Genomic DNA, 19,483 nt, shown 5'->3' on the forward strand with positions numbered 1-19,483 from the left:
AGTCCTTCCTGTATTCCTCCTGCACATGTCCTTCATCTGGACCTTGAATTTCCTCTGCACACACTTCAGCTCCTCCTCATTTCCGTCTTGCACTGGTGTAAAACTGGTTGAACTGGTTAGCAATCCCCACATTCCCCTCCACAGTGCTGCTCTGCTTCGAACTGCAGCCTGTGATGGTTTTCATACTGGTCCAGACCTGCTTCCACCTTCGCTCTGCATTTCTCTTTTGCCTCCTTCATCCAGAGCTTGAATTGCCTCTGCATTCTGTTAACACTATACTTCACAAAATGGTGAGTAGAACTGAGTGGCTCATCTTGGAGTTAATAACTAAAGAAGCTGATGAATGTGGATCAACAGTTAAAACACTAAAATCATTGCAACAGAGAACATAGAGAAGAAAACTGAATAGATCGCATAGGAGGCTCAGTAAGGGAGAACTTTCAGTACTTGTCTGGCGGCTGAGACACATGCTCAATGAAATGCATTTCTGGACCTACGCCATAGGCTCAGGCATGGGTTTTGGAGCAATGCCATCTGTAGTCAGTAGTAGATAGTTGACAAGTTTGACTCTGAAGTGCAAACTCTGGAAGATGCAAGGATGCTGTACAATCATTCTGTACTTGAAACTATTCTTGATAACACCCCTGAAATTGATTCTGGGATACCTGGCTATCTCTCGCCCGGGGCGTAATTCAATGTAGAACCGCCACTGGCAATGTGGTTAGCACTGATGCCTCACAGCAAGAAAGTCCCGGGTTTGAATCCATGGGCCGACTGGGCCTTTCTGTGTGGAGTTTGCATGTTCTCCCTGTGTCTGCGTGGGTTCTCTCCGGGTACCCCAGCTTCCTCCCACTGTCCAAAGACCTGCTCGTTAGGTTCACCGGTGATTCTAAATTGGCCGTAGGTGTGCATGTGAGTGTGAATGGTTATCTGTCTCTCTGTGGTAGCCCTGCGATAGCCTGGCGACCTGTCCAGGGTGTACCCGCCTCTGGTTAGAAGTGTACTTTGAACAGTGCTTGCGAAGCAAGTGATGATGCCCACAAATACAGAGATGAACACATCCCGATGCTGTAATTGATCAAGAAGCAATTACCGCAAAAGTCTCTGAAGATCAACATAAAGGCTTCAGGGTGCTGCGTGTTTAATCCCTTGACAGTCGAGTAGATCAGGGATTCCCAAAGTGTGGTGGCTCGTGCACCCCTGGGCGTGAAAAATGTAATGGCGGAGAAGTTATCTTCTTCTACGCACTGTATTTGCGCACCTAGCTTGTGACCTCTTAATTTTTACAAATATGATCAAATGCCTGAAATAAAGGAAACTGGCAGGTGGGATATCTGTTCCTGAGCCTATGCTCTTTGTTATTTATGTTGTGGGTTGTGTGTAACTTTATTGCAATTTAATTCAAATTACTGCTGTTCTAACTGTATTTCCATAACCACTGTATTATGATGACTCGGTTGTGTTAGTTTAGTTAGATAGTTAATTTTTGTTTAACGCTGCTGAAAATATTATAACATTTCCCCCAACTTATCTGCTTTCTGCCTCTGAGCCTGAGCCTGTCATCCTCTTTGCTCTTAAAAGTGGAAGCTTGTGCGTAACTTTATTGCATTATATTGAAATGTTACAGTGTTTCAGTTTAATTCAAATGTGAGAGCGCATTGTTGTGATCATAATTATTAGCATACTGCTGTTGTTTAGGCCAGGTTCCTGATGTCTTCATATTGTTTGGTAGCTATGGTTAGCTGCTGAGCGGGCCATAGAAGCCAGCAGCGTTAGGTAAGCTTATGTTTTACAATGTTTGAATTATCCTCTGCTGCTCTGTGGGCCTACAAGCCAGCAGCATTTACTTAGTTTAGTTAGATTTTAGGTTAAGCTAGCCAGTAGCATTTGGTTAGCTTATATTTCACTAGGTTTGAGTTAGCGTCTGCTGCTGAGAGGGACATACAAGCCAGCAGCATTTATTTAGTTTATTTAGATTGTAGGTTAAGCGTCATATCACATGACTGTAGGTTTGTTAGGATTTCTCAGCTGGACAGGGCCTCTAAATGTGTTTTGCCTGGGATTTTGGCACAAGGGATTGTTACATCTAATCCTGTGTATTAATGAATGGGGTCCATGCAAACGAAGTTGCAGGGACCCTATTGATTTTATTGCGTAGCTAAAGTGTCTGCTCAGGACAAACTTCAAGGGCGAAAGGCATTAAACCTGGTAACTTGGTAGAAGTTCGAGCATGTCACTTTGCCAAGGTGTCAAAACACATGCATGCAGCTAGGTGGCGCTATAATAAGCCAATTTACGTTTTGTCTCATATCTCGAGAACCGTGTGCCCTAGAAACAAAATTGCCATTTTTTCCGCAATTTCGAAAAAATTGCACCTCAAAGCAAAATCAACTCCTCCTAGCCCATTCATACCACCACAGTAAACTGCTTGAAATTTGACTATAATAATCAGTGGATGACTCCACACAAGTCTACCAAGTTTTGTGCAATACAGTCTATAGGGGGTGCTACTGGTGACTCATGCCTCTGCGTCTTGCTCGGCGACAACTTCGCCACGGCATGGACCCCTTTATGATTGCTTGCGATCATCTAGTTATTATTACTCTTCTTCACCTTCATTTTTTTCTTTTTCCCTAAAAGTGTCTGCTCAGGACAAACTGAAAGGGTGAAAGGCATGAAACCTGGTAACTTGGTAGAAGTCCTAGCATGTCACTTTGCCAATGTGTCAATACACATGCCGGCAGCTAGGTGGTGCTGTAATAAGCCAATTTACGTTTTGCCTCATATCTCGAGAACTGTCTGCCCTAGAAACAAAACTCTTTCTCCCTCTGATTGATTAAATCGCACTGGTTCTAATGGACTAGGCCACGCCCATTTCCGCCTGCCATTTTTTCCCACCATTTTGGAAAAAATTGCAACTCAAAGCAAAATCAACTCCTCCTAACCCGTTCATCCAATTCTCACCAAACTTGGCATGTACCATTTATGGACAAAGATAATGAAAAGTTCTCAAAAGAACTTTAGCAGGGTTATTGATTACAAAGTTAATGGCTAATCCATTTTTATGGCGTGGCGCAGTATAACTCCAAAGCTAATATTTTGTGAAGTATATACCCAAACTTCAGATCATTGATAATAATACAATTTTGTACAAGCACCCCAACTTTTGTGACCCTTGGTCTCTATGGGGCGCTACAAAAGCAACATTTCAATATCTCAAAAACTGCAGTAGCTAACTTCATGAAATTTGGCATACACAATCTGTAAAATATTGTGTAGATGCTCATCAAGTTGCGTGACATTAAGTCTACAGGGGGCGCTATGTTTATATCTCACATACCACCACAGGAAAAAGCTTGAAATTTGACAATAATAATCTGTGGATGATTCCTTACAAGCCCATCAAGTTTCATGCAATACGGTCTATAGGGGGCGCTATTGGTGACTTACGCCTCTGCGTCCCGCTCGGGGACGCCTTCGCTGCGACATGGACCCCTTTATGTTTATGTTAGTTTTGTGTGTGTTTGGTCATTTGAGCATGATTAAATATGCCACCTTTAATATGGTTATAAAAAAAGCTTGTTGCATTATTATTATATTTTTTTTTTTTAGGGTGCAGGGCATTGGGCCTGCGTCAACCCGGTTGCGACATAGAAGGGGGTCAAAGATATTTGGAAAATAATTAGCTGATCCCTCGAATAACAGAGATGGCCACTGTCATTATTTATGTGTACAAAGTTCCATATCCATAGGATGGAATTATAACACTATACAAGTGTAATCCCTTTTCATAAAAATACCCCAAAAAAGAGAACACACTAGAAAGAGATACTGGACAGGCTGGCACTCGCATCAGTTGACAGAAAAATTGTAGCTTCTTTTGTTGTTTTTTATTATGTTATGTCTTCTGTGTCCGCAATATCAATCGGGATGTCCATTTCTGAAAATATATTTATGCTCTCTTTTCAGGGACTTGGCATTGGCAGTAGCGGCTTTGTCCTTCAACCAGTGGTTCACAAAGATCTACTCCAAAGAACTCCGACTGGTACACTATTTCTCTTAGTGTTGTTATGGATTGGTCAAACAGTTTGCACTCCTATCTCTAGGCTAATATATATTATATGAGCACTGCACAGCCTTATTTCATAGAAAAACTGGGAAAAAAACACTAATAGACAGTGGCGGAGAATCTGTTCTGATCCTTTACTTTAGATGCACCAATAATCTTGCTTAATTAAGATGTACAGAATTAGCAGCGAATCTAGTTAAAATATCATAAATACCCAAGTCTCTCCCACCCCCTACTTACTGAAGACTGTTTTCACAGGCTGAGGAGGGCTACTCATATCTGATAAATTGATTTTTTGTAGTGGATGAATGCGGTGGAGTTAGGTTAAAAGATGAACTATGTCTTACTACAAACATCACGAGTTATATTGATAGGGTTACTGATGTGTGACTCCTCCTTCATCTAAATCAATAGTTTCCTGAACTAAATACACTGTAAGAGAGTGGAGACAAAATCTGCCCTCCTTGTACCTAAAGCTACAATAATGCTCAGTTCTGTACTGAATAAATAATATGGTTATCTTCTGAACTTGCCACCTAATTTCTTCTTTGTGTTTTTCAAGTCAATGTTTCTGAAGGTTCAGAGTATTATGTTAATATCTAGATGAAAATATCTGCACTTATTGTGTACATTTGGACATGAACATGTAGAACCTATTGTGCATGTTTTATCACCTATCACCATGTTTGAACTTAAGCGTTTCCATTGTTTGTTTGGAACTGTAATAAGACATTTTGAAGTACCAGAAAACACATTTCTTTTAGACTTTGTCTCTATTTTTCTCCCTTCAGTCTGTGGATGTCCAGCAACAGTTGACTTTCCTGCTGTCCAGATCTCCAAGTTTGCAGGAGCTCTCACTAGAGGGCAGTGGACTGAAACCGTGAGTTTGCGCGTGACTGTGTGCACATACTTACAGTTAGGTCCTTGTTGGGACACTGACACATTTTCTTTTGTTATTTCAGCCATTTAGCAAAACATACTCAAGTTATAGTTTCATAATGAATGTGGGCTTAAAGTGCAGATCCCCAGTTTTGGTATAAGTCACTGTTTTACACAGTCCACTATTGAAAAAAAAGTCCACTCACATGAAAAACAGTCTTTTGATTTTTCATTTAGGTGAAGAATCAGAAAATGAGAAAACAGGGCTGCTTGATTATGGCAAAAATCATAATCACGATAATTTTGATTGATATTGTAATCACGATTATTCATTGATTTGAGAACAAGCATTTATTGAACTTTTAACTCTGGTATTTCTTTTAATAAGAACTGAAAAATACAAGAGAACATTTTATTAATAAAGTTAATTAAATAATATGTAAAAATAAAAAAAATAAACACTATCTCAGACTTTGGCAGGGCCAGCGTGGTGAATTTTTTTTTCAACAATTTATTTTCAATACAAGATTCGCAAGCAGTACCTCGACCAATGAGGTGAGCGGGATTCCCGCTGTCAGCTCATTGGTCACAGAGCAGGAGACGGCCTGGGAATAAATTTACTGTAAATGTTCATATAAAGCACCTGGTTATTCCTTAAATCCATTGTCATTTTGCACACTTTTTTTTTTTATTTTTTTTTTCACGGTAATACGGGACAAAGTGCGTCCCGTGACAGCTCAATACGAGACTTTGTTTGTAAATACGGGACGATTCCGTTTTTCAAGGGACGGTTGGCAGCCTTAGTAGCGTGACATATCTTGCACAATATCTTCGTTTGTTCCGAGTCAGACTCCTCGAAACCGAAGTGTTTCCACGCCACAGAATTCGCTTTACCTTTCTTCCCGACCAAAGGCTGCCTTTCTGCCATCTTCTATCGTCTTCTACTTCTTTTTTTTCCGGCGGGGGCAGAGCGGAGCGGAGCGCACAGGTGGAGATGGAAGGGTTCGCTGCATTTACCACACAAGACACGGCGTGCGGCAGAATGATCGTTTTATTACGATTATTTTATTTTCATGATCGAGGGAAGCCAAAATCGAAATCGAAATTCAATTAATCGTCCGTTTTTTCAGTTTCAAAATGTAATCAGGCTCTTTTGCGTACCCCCTACGTCACTATGCGTACCCCTGGGGGTACGCGTACCACAGGTTGGGAACCACTGGTCTGATGGCCAAAAAGCTCAATTGTCTCAACAAACCAATTGACCTTGGAGTCTCCCACATGCCTTTTGGCACATTCTAGACAAGATATCATTCATTCATTCATCTTCTGTAACCGCTTGTCCTGTGAAGGTTCGCGGGGGGCACCACATCACTGTGCCGCCGTAGACAAGATATCATATTAGCTTTTGTCAACAATGGCTTTCTCTTTGCCACTCTCCCACAGCTTTGACTGGTGAAAAACGCGGGCAACAGTTGTTATATGAACAGTCTCCCATCTGAGCCACTGACGTTTTTTAGTGACCTCCCTCACCAGTCTTCTTCTGGCCTGGTCATTTAGTTTGTGAGGATGGCCAGGCAGATTTAAACAATTGCCATACTCCTTCTATTTCTTAATGGTGGATTTAACTGAACTCTGAGTTGGACATTTTTGTAGCCTTCTTCTGACTTTTCAATGATCTTTTCTCTGAGTTGCTTGGAGTGTTCTTTTGTCTTCATGTTTTAATTGTAGTAGGAATACTGATGAACCAGAAACAGGCCTCCCAGACACAAGTGTTTCTATACTACAATCACTTGACACATATCATCAGCACTCAGGTGATCTCCATTTCACTATTTGTGACACCACTGGTATCCACAAGTTGGACCTCTGTTAAATTAGGTCAGTCACTTTTAAAATGTATGCAAACACTTATTTTACTCTATACGTATTTTTAATTATTTGACATTAGTTTGAAAAAATCCGTTTTCACTTTGACATGAGTGAAGACTTTTTTGCAAATCTTTATCAAAAAAGCCAAATGACCATGATTTCATGTTTAAAAGCAACAAATGGGGAAAACATCCAAGGGGGTGAATACTAATTTACAGGCATTGTAAGGAGGACAGGGAGAGGGAGCAAAACAGGTAGAGAGTTGAGCTTCCTCACACCCTGGTGGATGAAGCTGAGTCTGCTGGTCCTGGCCCAAAAACTCCGTAGTCTCCTCCTTGATGGCAGCAAACTGAGGAAGAAGTTGTGTGACGGGTGGGTAGGATACACCTGCAGTGCAGAGGGCCTTGTGGGTGAGACGGGTGTTGTAGATGTCCTGGAGGGAAGGGAGAGAGGCACCGATTATCTTCTCAGCTGCTCTCACTGTGAGCTGGAGGGTCTTACGGCAGGACGCGGTGCAGGCGCCATACCACACAGTGATGCAGCTGGTCAGGATGCAAACAGTGGTGCCTGCACATGCACTTTTTTCATAGAGTTTATGCTATATTTTGATGTTTTCTGCTGCAGAATGAATTGTGGGCCAATCAGATGCTTCCCTGATGATATCACATTGGGTGATCAGAATTTGCACAGTAATATTTTGCACAATACTATATATCTCAATAAAAGATATAAGATTTTCACATATGAATCTAAGCAAGCTGCCTCTCACTTAAAGTCTAGTTTCTAAATGTTTATGGAGCTTTAGAAATCATATTTTTTTTCATTCTGCTATAGGGACTTTGCAGTCAAAATGGCAGCTGCCCTCCGAGAGAACACATCCTCTACCCTGCAATCCATCAACCTCACAGGCAATCTGATTGAAGACAAAGGTGCACTTTTCTCACATTTGAGTGATATAAACATAGTATATTGAATTGAACAAGGTTTCCATCCCATCTTCAGCCATGTGTCTAATTTTACAGTTTTTCTTTACTGAGTGTTCTAGTGCACTACCATATACTTTTAAGGGGTTTGTTAGCCAGTGTTGCAAGTCAATTGGCATAGATAGATATTATTATTATTCATTTCATATCAGCTAGTATGTGTGTTGTGTTTTTATTCCTATAGGTGTAGTAGCTCTGAGTCAGGAGCTGGAGAATCGGAATGAAGGACTCAAGCACCTTTCTTTGTCCCGGGTATCAATGACTGCTAGAGGTACACACGCAAGTGCAATACACATTTTCAAGTGTAGCACCACATTCACATTTTTTACTCTACACACGCTGTTTTTATTGTAAGTGCACCTCAAGAATTACAAGTTAATTTCAAGGCCAATTTAGAATTCATTTGTTGTAAATGTTTGTGGAAGTGTATGATGGAACAGACCAACTTCTAAGCAGCCAAAGACCTCTCTCACATTGGATAATAAATGAGAGGCATCATTTGGAGATGAAAAAATGCATCACAGCATCATAACCTCATCCCTTCTGTAAAACATAAGGGTGGTAATGTCCTTGTTTGGGCTTGTTTTCCTGCATCTGTGTCAGGACGGATTGCCATCATTAATGGAGCAATGAATTCTCAATTGTACTCAATTGTACAAGTTCTAGCCCATTTTCATCATCCTGGATGAGCCCCCATAGAATTGTATAGATCAGAACTCATTCTGGGGACCATGTAAGTATTATCCCACGACAGAGTTGATCATTGCATTGGTCATGACTTCCAAACACAAAAAAATGTAAAACTCAAAGTACAACAATCAGACCAAAAGAGGGGTTAAAGAAGAACAAATTGAATGTTCTGAAATGGCCTGACCATAATCCATGTTCATGTGAGGAAACCCAACATCTCAGAAATGATCCCGTTGTGTACTCAGGAATGAGCTAAACACTTTTTTCTTTACCTCCTCCATTAAAATGATTTTGACTTACTTGTTTCCAGGTCTTGGATGTCTCTGTCAGGTGTTGTTGTCCAATCAGATGTTCTCAGCATCTCTGACTCACCTTGATCTGTCTGGGAACCCCAGCAGCCTGGTAACAGAGGCGGCCATGGTACGCTCTGCTCTGTGTTTTTTATGTTAAATGATGTGGGCAGAGGACAGATGACAGTATGTGAAAATAATGCACACACAGTTTTATTATGGTTCAACACTTCAGAGTACAACAGCATCACTGCAGATCCTGGAAAACTTCGAAAACCTGAAATGTTTTAACCCTATACCATTCTAAAAATTTAGAAAAATATGACTAATGGTTGGGAAAATGATGGATAAGACGTTTTAAGAATTGTGATGATTATCAGGTTGAGAATAACTCTGAAGCAGTCAAGGAGAGGCACAATTGAGTGCTGGTGTAACACAACAATTTATTATCAGTCTGTATTTTTTCCTGTATATAGAGGCAGATGAAGTGATGCACCCATCATGCCTTGTGCCTACTGTACAAGCATGTGGGGGCAGTGCTGTGATCTGGGGTTGCTGCAGTTGGTCATGTCGGCTTGGGGCGGCTGTGGCTCAGTAGGTAGAGCGGGTTGTCCACGGTTAGCGGTTCGATCCCCGGAATGTGCCACATGCCGAAGTGTCCTTGAGCAAGACACTGAACCCCCAGTTGCTCCTGGTGTGTGGCACTGGTGTGTGAATGTGTGAGCGAATGGGTAGATGTGTCTGTGACTGTAAAGCGCTTTGAGTACCAATAGGTAGAAAAGCACTATATAGAAGCAAGGCCATTTACCATGTCTAGGTTCAGCAACATTGTATGCCCAAAGAATGAGGTCAGCTGACTACCTGAATATGCTGAATGACCAGGTTATTCCATAAATAGATATTTTTGTCCCTGATGACACAGGCATATTCCAAGATGACAATGCTAGGATTCATCAGGCTCAAATTGTGAAAAAGTGGTTCAGGGAGCATGAGACATCATTTTCACACAATGATTGGCCACCACAGAGTCCAGACTTTAGCCCCATTGAGAATCTTTGAGATCTTGGTAAAAATCTAATGTAACACTGGATGGAAATAAATCTTGTGACACTGCAGAAGCTTACTGAAACAATGCCACAGTGAATGTGTACTGTAATCAAAGCTAAAGGCGGTCCAACGAAATATGTGAGTGTTTGATCTTTTTATTTTTTTTGGTGGCGACTTTTTTTTGGCCAGGCAGTGTATTTCTTATCTACTGGAGGTCCCATTGTTCTCTCCTTTCTGTAAATGTAAGAATGAAAACATAAAAGTAAAAATGTACAAATGTCTAAACTAAATGTAAATGAGCATAGTAACTACATGTCACATTTAAGCTGTAAAATCATTTCCATCATCCCGGATGAGCCCCCATAGAATGGAATAGATCAGAACTCATTCTGGGGACCATGTAAGTATTATCCCACAACAGAATTGATCATTGCATTGGCCATGACTTCCAAACTTTTTTTCCAAACAAATTTAAAACTCAAATTACAGCAATCAGACCTAAAAAAGTGTCAGAACTTTCACCAGCACTGAAACCACCACCTTCACCACCAGCTTGAGCAAGACACTGAACCCCCAGTTGCTTCTGGTGCATGGTCACACTGGTGTGTGAATGTATGTATGCTTGTGTGAGCGTATGCGTAGGTGTGTCGAGAGTACGAATAGGAAGAAAGGCACTATATAAAAACAAGGCCATTTACCATCATTCAGATGAGAGACAACATGTTGTTCTATAATTCTACAGTTGGTGCATCAATCTGTATGAAATTCCCAGCAAATAGCTTCCAGACTGACACTCTCTTTCAGCTATCTGTCTGGCTCCCAGGCATAGGCCCTAAAAGCACGCAAGGAAACTTCAGAACATATGGCACATACCTCAACAGACTTATAGTTTAAAGCAGCATCTAAAACATGTGTATTGATCGTGTGAATAATTTCAATCACAGCGCCAGGGCTGGTGCTGTCTCTCTGATGCTTGCATTTGCTCCTGCTCGTCCTACCCATTGGGTCTTGCCGTGTCTTGCTGCCTTGCAGTCGCTAATTCTGTTTCTCTTCCCTTGTGGGTGGCACCTCTTGTCCCCCATGCGTTCACCAGTAGCCATTCTCTCAGGTTGGCCATTAAACTTGTCAATATCTAAAAGCAGACTTACACAGGTGCAGGAAATCTGAAAACTTATGTCAGCTTCACAGTAGGAATGGAAGTGCATTTAAAAATGTGTTCAATAAAACACAAAAACAATAAATATGTCAATAAAAATCAACCGCAAGGTAAACGTACACATAAATATTATTCTCCTGACCTATAATATATTCCAGTTATGGTAAGTTTTTTCTTGCAGAATCTCTTCAAGTTCCTGTCCAGTGCAAACTCTCTGTCTCATTTGGATCTTAGTGATACCAGCTGCCCTCTGGACACGGTCAGTGAGATAATTGTGCAATTCTTTCTTCTGTCTTGTTGATTTCACCAAGAGGAATGGCATTTGATCATTCTTTTTGCACTGAAACAGTTTTTACTTTTGTAATTAAATTCTGCATTTTTCATTGGTTCCTAACACTCATTCTAACATTTTCTTACAGTTATTTGTGAGCCTGTCTGCTGGATGTTACAAACTGATACACCTGAACTTGGCCCGCAATCCTTTCAGCCACAGGTCAGCTGCGTTGGTTCCATTTGTTAGTTGTTTTGAAATGGATTTCAGTGGAAATTATCATCCACTCTGCGTTTTTAAGACACAGGGATTAACTAACTGATTAAATGACTCAAGTTTTAACATTTTATTGACCAGTTTATATTTAACTCTGCATACTGTAAATCTCTCTAAAGCAGGTATGAACTCAAAAGAAAAAGGGGATAAATCAGATAAGACTCATTTGTCATTTTCTGCTGGTGCATGCTATACAAATACATTGAATCTTTGACACTAACCCCCGCAGACTGTCAGAAAGAAACTAGTCTATGTTTTGCCATGACACCCATATAGGGTGTACCGCAGCCTCACTGTGTGTCTTTTATCTTAAGACACCCTCAGCAGATGCCCATCATAGGGTGATCAGACCTGGGTGTGTGGCAAGTTGATCAAGTTGCCAGTGGCAAGTGGCATTAATTACTTTCCACTTGGCCTGACCTGCCCACTTTGTTCAGCAGTGTTGCCGTTGAACTAGCTACAAAACCCCTGCAGTCCACCTTCACAGGTCACACTTTCATCTTCCAGTCCTGCTCTTCTACCTCGGCCACTAAATTGTCACACCTCAGCGTCTTCCCATGATACACCGTATCAATACCATCCTCTTAGTGCACTGTCAATTCCATGATGAAGACATAGTGGCAGGAGTTGGACTAGACAAGCAGTTGTAGACGCAGGTTGTTGACTGTCTTTTGAGATGAGAAGGTGAGTCTCTGTGGACTGTGGTGCTTGTCCTGGCACTGGGTGTCACCCACCGTATTTGTACTACAATCCCACCATCCCTGTTGTTCCTTCAATTGACATGCTGATCGTTTGATTCGTTCTAGAAATATACATGGCTGACTTGGTGGGATTGTTTCTGTGTGTGTAGAAAGGTGCGAGAAGTGACCAAGAGCATTCAAGTGTTCTTCAGCCAGAGCTGTGAGCTAAAATATGTGGGCCTATCTGCAACCAAACTGCCTCCACAAGCTCTCAGGTTTGTTGACTTCACATTCTACAATTAAAATAATAATCAACTACATAAAATGTATAGCAATTTAATATAAACCCATGGCCATGGGAATTCTAGTTTAATTATTTATTATCTCTATCAAATATTTTGGGGATTTTGTTTTAAACATGATGCTGCTTATCTTTGCATTGCATTACATTGATTCATCTAAATACATTAGTCGTCTGACTGTAGGTGGATACCTTGTTTTCTACCCAGTCACATTTGGCCATTTGTACAAAGCCTCTGCATTTTTACATTGAGTGAGAGTGGTACTATTGGCCACTAATCCAGTCTCTGACACTGATGCATTCAAAATTTATGAACTTCTCTCTCTGAATAATTAGGTTTGTAAACTTAGCAAACTCTATAAAATGTATTAGGTCTGCTGTTCTTATTAAGATCAGACAGAAAGCAGCATAGTAGCAAGTGGTAGCTAATGTAAGCCAGCAGTGTGTGTTTTAACATTTTCTTTAAAAAAAAAAAAAGAGACTTATGTAAATACAGGTAAAGTCAGAAGTTTATTTACTCTTAGGGTAAGGGTACTCTTAAGTCACCCCACAGATTTCATGTTAACAAACTATAGTTTTGGGAAAGCGATTACATCTATTTTATGGATGACACAGGTAATTACTCCAGCAATGTGTATGTATGTATTATTTCACATATTATTCACATATTATCACAATTCCAGTGAATCATGAGTTTAGAACTTACAAGAGGTTAATTGAAACATTTTGTGATTAAATAAATACAGTAAATCTTTCTTCTTTCTCACTTCTACTTTTCTGATATTTCACATCTTTTAAAATAGTGATCCTAACTGATATAAGTCAGGGGACGTTTGCTAGATTAAATGTCTATGGTGATGTGAAAAACCTAGTTCAAATGTTTTAGCTAGGTGTATGCAAACGCCTTCATATGCATCCTTCACTTTGATCTCAACTACATACCACAGTACTATAAATTGTGAATGATTCTCTTTATGGAATGAAAGATACCAAAGCAGCTCTTCTGTATTCATTAATACACAGGATTAGATGTTACAATCCCTTGTGCCAAAATCCCAGGCAAAACACATTTAGAGGCCCTGTCCAACTGAGAAACCCTAACAAACCTACGGTCATGTGACATGACGATTAACCTACAGTCTATGTATGCATGCATGAACTAAGTAAGTGCTGCTGGCTTGTAGGCCCACAGAGCAGCAGAGGATACTTCAAACCTGGGAAATATAAGATAACTAAATGCTGCTGGCTAGATTAACCTAAAATCTAAATGAACTAAGTAAATGCTGCTGGCTTGTAGGCCCACAGAGCAGCAGAGGATAAATTCAAACCTTATGGAGTATAAGCTAACTAAATGCTGCTGGCTTGTAGGCCCACAGAGCAGCAGAGGATAAATTCAAACCTTGTGACTGGTCTATGCTTGAAATGCCTTGAATCATTTCCTGCCTCAACCCTTCAAACTGCGCCTTATCACTGAGACTTGCATCATACCATCTTCCCAAACTCTTCAAAGGCTTCTCCAGCACTGTGGGAACCACCTCATCATTTATAACAAACTTCTTATCTACTACCTTTCCTTTAACAATTGAAATAGTCAATTCATCAATTTCCGCAGGAACCTCAGCATATCTGGTGCACTCTTATACAGCCGGTAGGGGACCCCATTAGGTCCCGGGGCTGAAGAGGCTCTTGCGCGTCTTACCACTTGTTGAACCTCTTTCCACCTTGGTGGGCTGTCATCACACTGGCTACCTATTTCACCAATAGGTGGAATGTCAGATGGCAGTGCCAACTTTCTAAACCTGTCCGTATCTTTATGCACCTCCTCCAAATACTCTTCAAGCTTCACTTTTGGTACAGTGAGGCTACCATTCTTTTCCTTGCTAAATAGCGACTTCACAAACCTCAATGGGTCCTTATTGTTATTCTCTAACACTTATAAAATGCTAGTCTAGCCCGCTCTTTCCTTTTCCTATTTTTCCTAATGTTCTCCACCCTTCTTCCAACCGCTCCCTCACATCTGCCTGTAAACAATCAATACCTTTCTTCTCCTCATCTGTAGCTTTCCTCCACTGCATCTTAAGGAGTCTCCTCTCCTGCAGACTCCTTAAGTCATATGTGTAGACTTGGATAAGACATTGATATGTTTTGTTTTTCAAGGTTATTGCTACAGGGTCTGGCAACAAACACTCGTCTCTTTGGGCTGGAGTTAGACCTCAGTAGCTGTGAGGTACAGTACACAGTGTGATTAACAGTACACAGAAAATACACGTTTTCCGTTATGATGATGTATAGCAAAAGCCATGCTAAACTATTTTTGTTGGTGTGTGTGTTGCATTTGCGTGTGTGGTTGCAGCTACGTTCAGCAGGGGCCCAGGTGATACAGGAACACATTTCTGAAGCCACAGCTATCAGAAGTCTGGATATCTCTGACAACAGTATGTAAAATCACATTCAGGTTCATACACATAAAATTCCATTATGCCATATGCACGGTTCACTTCCTGTCCCAACATACATACTTACAAACCCCAATTCCAATGAAGTTGGGACATTGTGTAAAGCGTGAATAAAAACAGAATACAATGATTTGCATTTTTTTTTCCAACCTATATTCATTTGAATACGCTACAAAGCCAATATATTTACTATTCAAACTAATAAACTTTGTTTTTACACGTTCAAAAGAAGCTGGGACAGGGGAATGTTACATTACCTTTCCTTTTAACAACACTCAATGAGTGTTTGGGAACTGAGGACACAAAATGTTGAAGCTTTTTGGGTGGAATTCTTTCCCATTCTTGCTTGATGTACGACTTCAATTGCTCAACAGTCTGGGGTGTGTGTGTTGTCGTATACTGCACTTCATAATCAATGCGTCACGCATTTTAAATGGGAGACGGGTCTGGACTGCAGCCAGGCCAGTCTAGTACCTGTACACTTTTACTACAAAGCCATACTGTTGTACTGTTGGCATTGTCTTGCTGAAATAAGCAGGGATGTCCCTGAAAGATGTTGCTTGGATGGCAGCCTTATGTTGCTCCAAAACCTGTGTGTACCTTTCAGCATTAATGGTGCCTTCACAGATGTTACCCAGACCATGGGCACTAACACACACAATTTGAAATGTGGACTTATCAGACCACAGAATGCTTTTCCACTTTCCGTCATTCCATCTTAAATGAGCTCAGGCCCAGAGAAGCCAGCTGCATTTCTGGGTGTTGTTGATATATGGCTTTAGGTGTTCCTGAGCCCACCTTGGTAATATCCTCGACAACATAATTATCTGTTTTTAATGCAGAGCCTGAGGGGTCAAAGGTCACTGGCATTCAGTGTTGGTTTCCATTGTTGTTGCTTACATGCAGAGATTTCTCAGAATGTTTTGATAGTATTATGGACTGTAGATGATGGAATCCCTAAATTCCTTGTAATTATACACTGAGAAACGTTGTTCTTATACTGTTGGACCATTTGCTCATACAGTTGTTCACAAGGAGGTGAAACTCGGCCTATCCTCAACTCTCCCAATCATTTTCTGCCCCTGTTCCAGCGTCTTTGGAATGTGTTGCAGGCATCAAATTCCAAATTAGTGAATATTTGCAAAAAAACAATAAAGTTTATCAGTTTGAACATTACATATCATGTCTCTGTAGTTTATTCAATTGAGTACAGGTTGGAAAAGATTTGCAAATCATTGTGTGTGTTTTTATTTTTTACACAACATCCCAGCTTCATTTGAATGGGGGTTTGTAGTAGATATTGTACATTATATACTATAGTCCAGTAATAGTTATATGTAACAAGTCACAGTTTTCAGAAACTGACCCAATTGGGCTGTATTCCTGCAGAAATATGTTTTCACTAAGGTCATAGCACAATTGTCTGTCAAGTCATATAGCGCTTTACTGTGTCACAAAGTTATCTTAGAAAGTTGAAAAGAAAGTAAGTTACTGGAATATAGGTAAATTATATATATCAGGAAGCCAAAGCATTTATGAAAATAGTTGAAGTCTCAAAACATCCCAGTCCTGGTTGACAACACCCTTAGTTACTGGTTGTAACAGAAATTCCAGATAATAGTATAGGTTGCAGAATATTGGGGACAGAAAAATAAACTAAATGTAACAGCTCATTGTGACTGCTCCTTCTTGATCTGCTGTCAAATGTATATCAGTAAGGTGCAGACAAGACACATAGCATTTGCTGGAACCACTTTGGTGTGTTAGCAGTAGGAAATATTTGGTGTGTGATCTTCATTGCAGTAGACTACACATTATCTGATGTTACAGTTTGCTGTGCTGCATATGTTCACTTCTCATTTCCATTTTTGTCTTTTGTCATTTTTGTAATGTTGACATAATAATTTCAGCCCTCTTTGTTGCTCCCTCTTTTTTTGGTGTCTGGCTGTAGGTTTTGAGACTGACATGGTGACACTGGTTTTGTCAGTTGGTCGATGTCAGTCTATCCGGCACCTTGCTCTAGGAAGAAACTTTGCCATGAAGTCCAGGTCAGAGATCTTTTTAACTTTTTACTTTATAACTGCAAGAGCAAAAAAACTAATATATTTCTAACTGTTTGCTACCAGTATATTAGATTTAGCTGGCATGTAAAGACAAATCAACCCTGTTCTTTGGAAAATATCTGTCCAGTTCTCATCGAAGCTAACATGGCATGTTCATAATCAGCATTATGGATTTTATTATTTTTTCAGACCTAATTTCTGATGAAAAGTTTCTGATATGTTTCCCCTTTTCTTCTTTCCTCCTTCACTCCATATTTCCTTCCCTTCTTGTCTGCCATGTTTCTTGCTTGTCTGGGTTTGTTATGAATGCTCTCTGTCTACCAGAGCTCTCAGTGATGTTCTTCATCGTATCGCCCAACTTATTCAGGATGAAGAGTGTGTGAGTGAGACTTTAATTAAAATAATTCAAATTACCCATTATTACAGCTAATCATGCATGTACAGTTCTAGTATATATCTCTGGAGACTATACTATTCTAGACTATACTATTCTAGTATAGTCTCTGGAGATACAGGGCATGATTTAATTACTTTCTCAGTATTAATGTTTTCCCAATAGTTGGATGCAGAATGATCCAGTTGCACATAAATATATTCAAAAAACAAGATCAGCAATGAAACAAGGGCATCTGGACTAGTAAGGGTGTTTGTAGCCATAAATGGCTTCTTATTCTCTTTCCTTTTTTCTTTAAGCCCTTGCAATCTCTATCAGTGTGTGACTCCAAGCTGAAAACAGGGATGCACATCCTGCTGAGTGCTCTGGGTGGCCATGCGTCTCTGGCTGAACTGGACATCAGTGGAAACAACATTGGAGACACTGGAGCCAAAATGCTGGCCAAAGCCCTGATGAGCAACACCAAACTGAGGTACAAATGTACACAAACACACATACACTCTATTCAGGGTGTTGGACATACAGTAATTATAGGCACAATAAATTATTTTCCATCTCAATTTATAATATTTTGTGAATTATAGAACAGTGCCAACTAGGGATGTCCTGATTAAATTTTTTGGTCCCCTGATCCGATACCGATCTTAAATAAACACAATTTCCTCCATGGAGATTCATAAAGGTTTTTCTTATCTCACTTGTCAGTGGCAGTCAATGGGACATTTTTGTCCGCTAAGGTCACAAGAGGGTAGTTAATTTTAAATCCAATGCTACACAAAAACTAATAATGCAGTCAAGTTAATATTTTAGATCATCTTGGTCATATCCAAGACTTTTTTTTTTTAAATAAAATGCCCCAGCCTCCACAACATTTGTTTTAAGGAAAATAACAATTTTTTTGTGTTTTTTTTCCTTAAAAAAACAAAAGTGACTTTAAGTAAGCAAACAGGCATTTAAAAGGTTAAAATCCTCAAAATTATTGAAGTTTTGGTAGTTTTGTAAAGTGCTAACGTGGTTTAAGAGATTTATGCAGAAAAAAAAAAGAAAATCAGTTAACTTTTTATTGCAATTTTTTGGACGTGGACATTTTTGTCCTCAGTGACTTAAGATGGTAGTACATTTTTTTTCACAGTGATCTGTTGACTTATTAGATTTTAATTTCAAACTTTGCGTAGAGAGAGACTTTGTTACAAAAAATTGTGCCACATGCACTAATACAGCCAAAATGATGGCCAATTAAAGAGGAAATTTTTGCCCAAATGGACAAAAATGTTCCTAATGACGCAACTCCCACAATGCACGATTTACAAATTTCTGTCTGAGACATTTTCTAGAGTAAAGTAATTCCATACAGCATGTCTAGTCTGTATTGTATGTGAATTTGGTTATTCTTGTCAATTTTGGCAGCAGTTACGCTAACCAATGCAGAGGAGGATGCATTTTTGGTTTATTGCAGACCTAAAATAAATAAATCTTTAGAAATGCCGAGATCAGCCCTGATACCGATCTCCCGATACCAGTCGGGACGTCCCTAGTGCAAACGTCACCCTTTATCTGTTGCATTGTTATAGCTGGCCTTCCTTGAACTGACCTCTCTCTCTCTTGCTCTCTTGCTGTCTTGCTCTCTTGCTTTTTTGCTCTCTCTCAAGGACTTTAGCATGGGACAGAAACAACGTAACTGCCAGGGGTTTCCAGGATGTGGCAGATGCCTTAGAGAGGTCTCACACACACACACACACACACACACACACACACACACACACACACACACACACACACACACATCATGATCTACTTTAAAAGTGTTCTCATCGACTAACGCGGTTTTAGAATAAAACACAAATTTTTCCAAAAAATTGCCAATGATTGCTTATTATCATTTGTTTATTAGGGGTCCATGCAAACGAAGTTGCAGGATCCCTATTGATTTTGTTGCGATTTTTCTTCTTCTTATTATTATTATAATGATTTATCTTTTTCTGCGTAGCTAAAGTGTCTGCCCAGGACAAACTGCAAGGGCGAAAGGCATCAAACCTGGTAACTTGGTAGAAGTCCTAGC

At 40.1% G+C, this 19,483-nt stretch overlaps 1 protein-coding gene across 3 annotated transcripts in view; it reads left to right on the forward strand.

The window, feature by feature from the left end:
- The window catches only part of carmil2 (capping protein regulator and myosin 1 linker 2), a 113,998-nt gene that overhangs the window by 8,660 nt on the left and 85,855 nt on the right, over positions 1 to 19,483 (forward strand). For all 3 annotated transcript variants that reach the window (XM_084555217.1, XM_084555216.1, XM_084555218.1), the window contains exons 9-22: positions 3,970 to 4,045; positions 4,861 to 4,949; positions 7,652 to 7,746; positions 7,985 to 8,071; positions 8,801 to 8,910; positions 11,165 to 11,242; positions 11,403 to 11,476; positions 12,381 to 12,485; positions 14,669 to 14,738; positions 14,865 to 14,946; positions 16,919 to 17,015; positions 17,355 to 17,409; positions 17,724 to 17,896; positions 19,074 to 19,142. In XM_084555217.1, the coding sequence (XP_084411343.1) occupies positions 3,970 to 4,045; positions 4,861 to 4,949; positions 7,652 to 7,746; positions 7,985 to 8,071; positions 8,801 to 8,910; positions 11,165 to 11,242; positions 11,403 to 11,476; positions 12,381 to 12,485; positions 14,669 to 14,738; positions 14,865 to 14,946; positions 16,919 to 17,015; positions 17,355 to 17,409; positions 17,724 to 17,896; positions 19,074 to 19,142 (1,260 nt within the window). The remainder of the gene's footprint in view (positions 1 to 3,969; positions 4,046 to 4,860; positions 4,950 to 7,651; positions 7,747 to 7,984; positions 8,072 to 8,800; positions 8,911 to 11,164; positions 11,243 to 11,402; positions 11,477 to 12,380; positions 12,486 to 14,668; positions 14,739 to 14,864; positions 14,947 to 16,918; positions 17,016 to 17,354; positions 17,410 to 17,723; positions 17,897 to 19,073; positions 19,143 to 19,483) is intronic.

This window comes from Chelon labrosus (assembly GCF_963514085.1).
Source record: "Chelon labrosus genome assembly, chromosome: 11".
Taxonomy (NCBI): domain Eukaryota; kingdom Metazoa; phylum Chordata; class Actinopteri; order Mugiliformes; family Mugilidae; genus Chelon; species Chelon labrosus.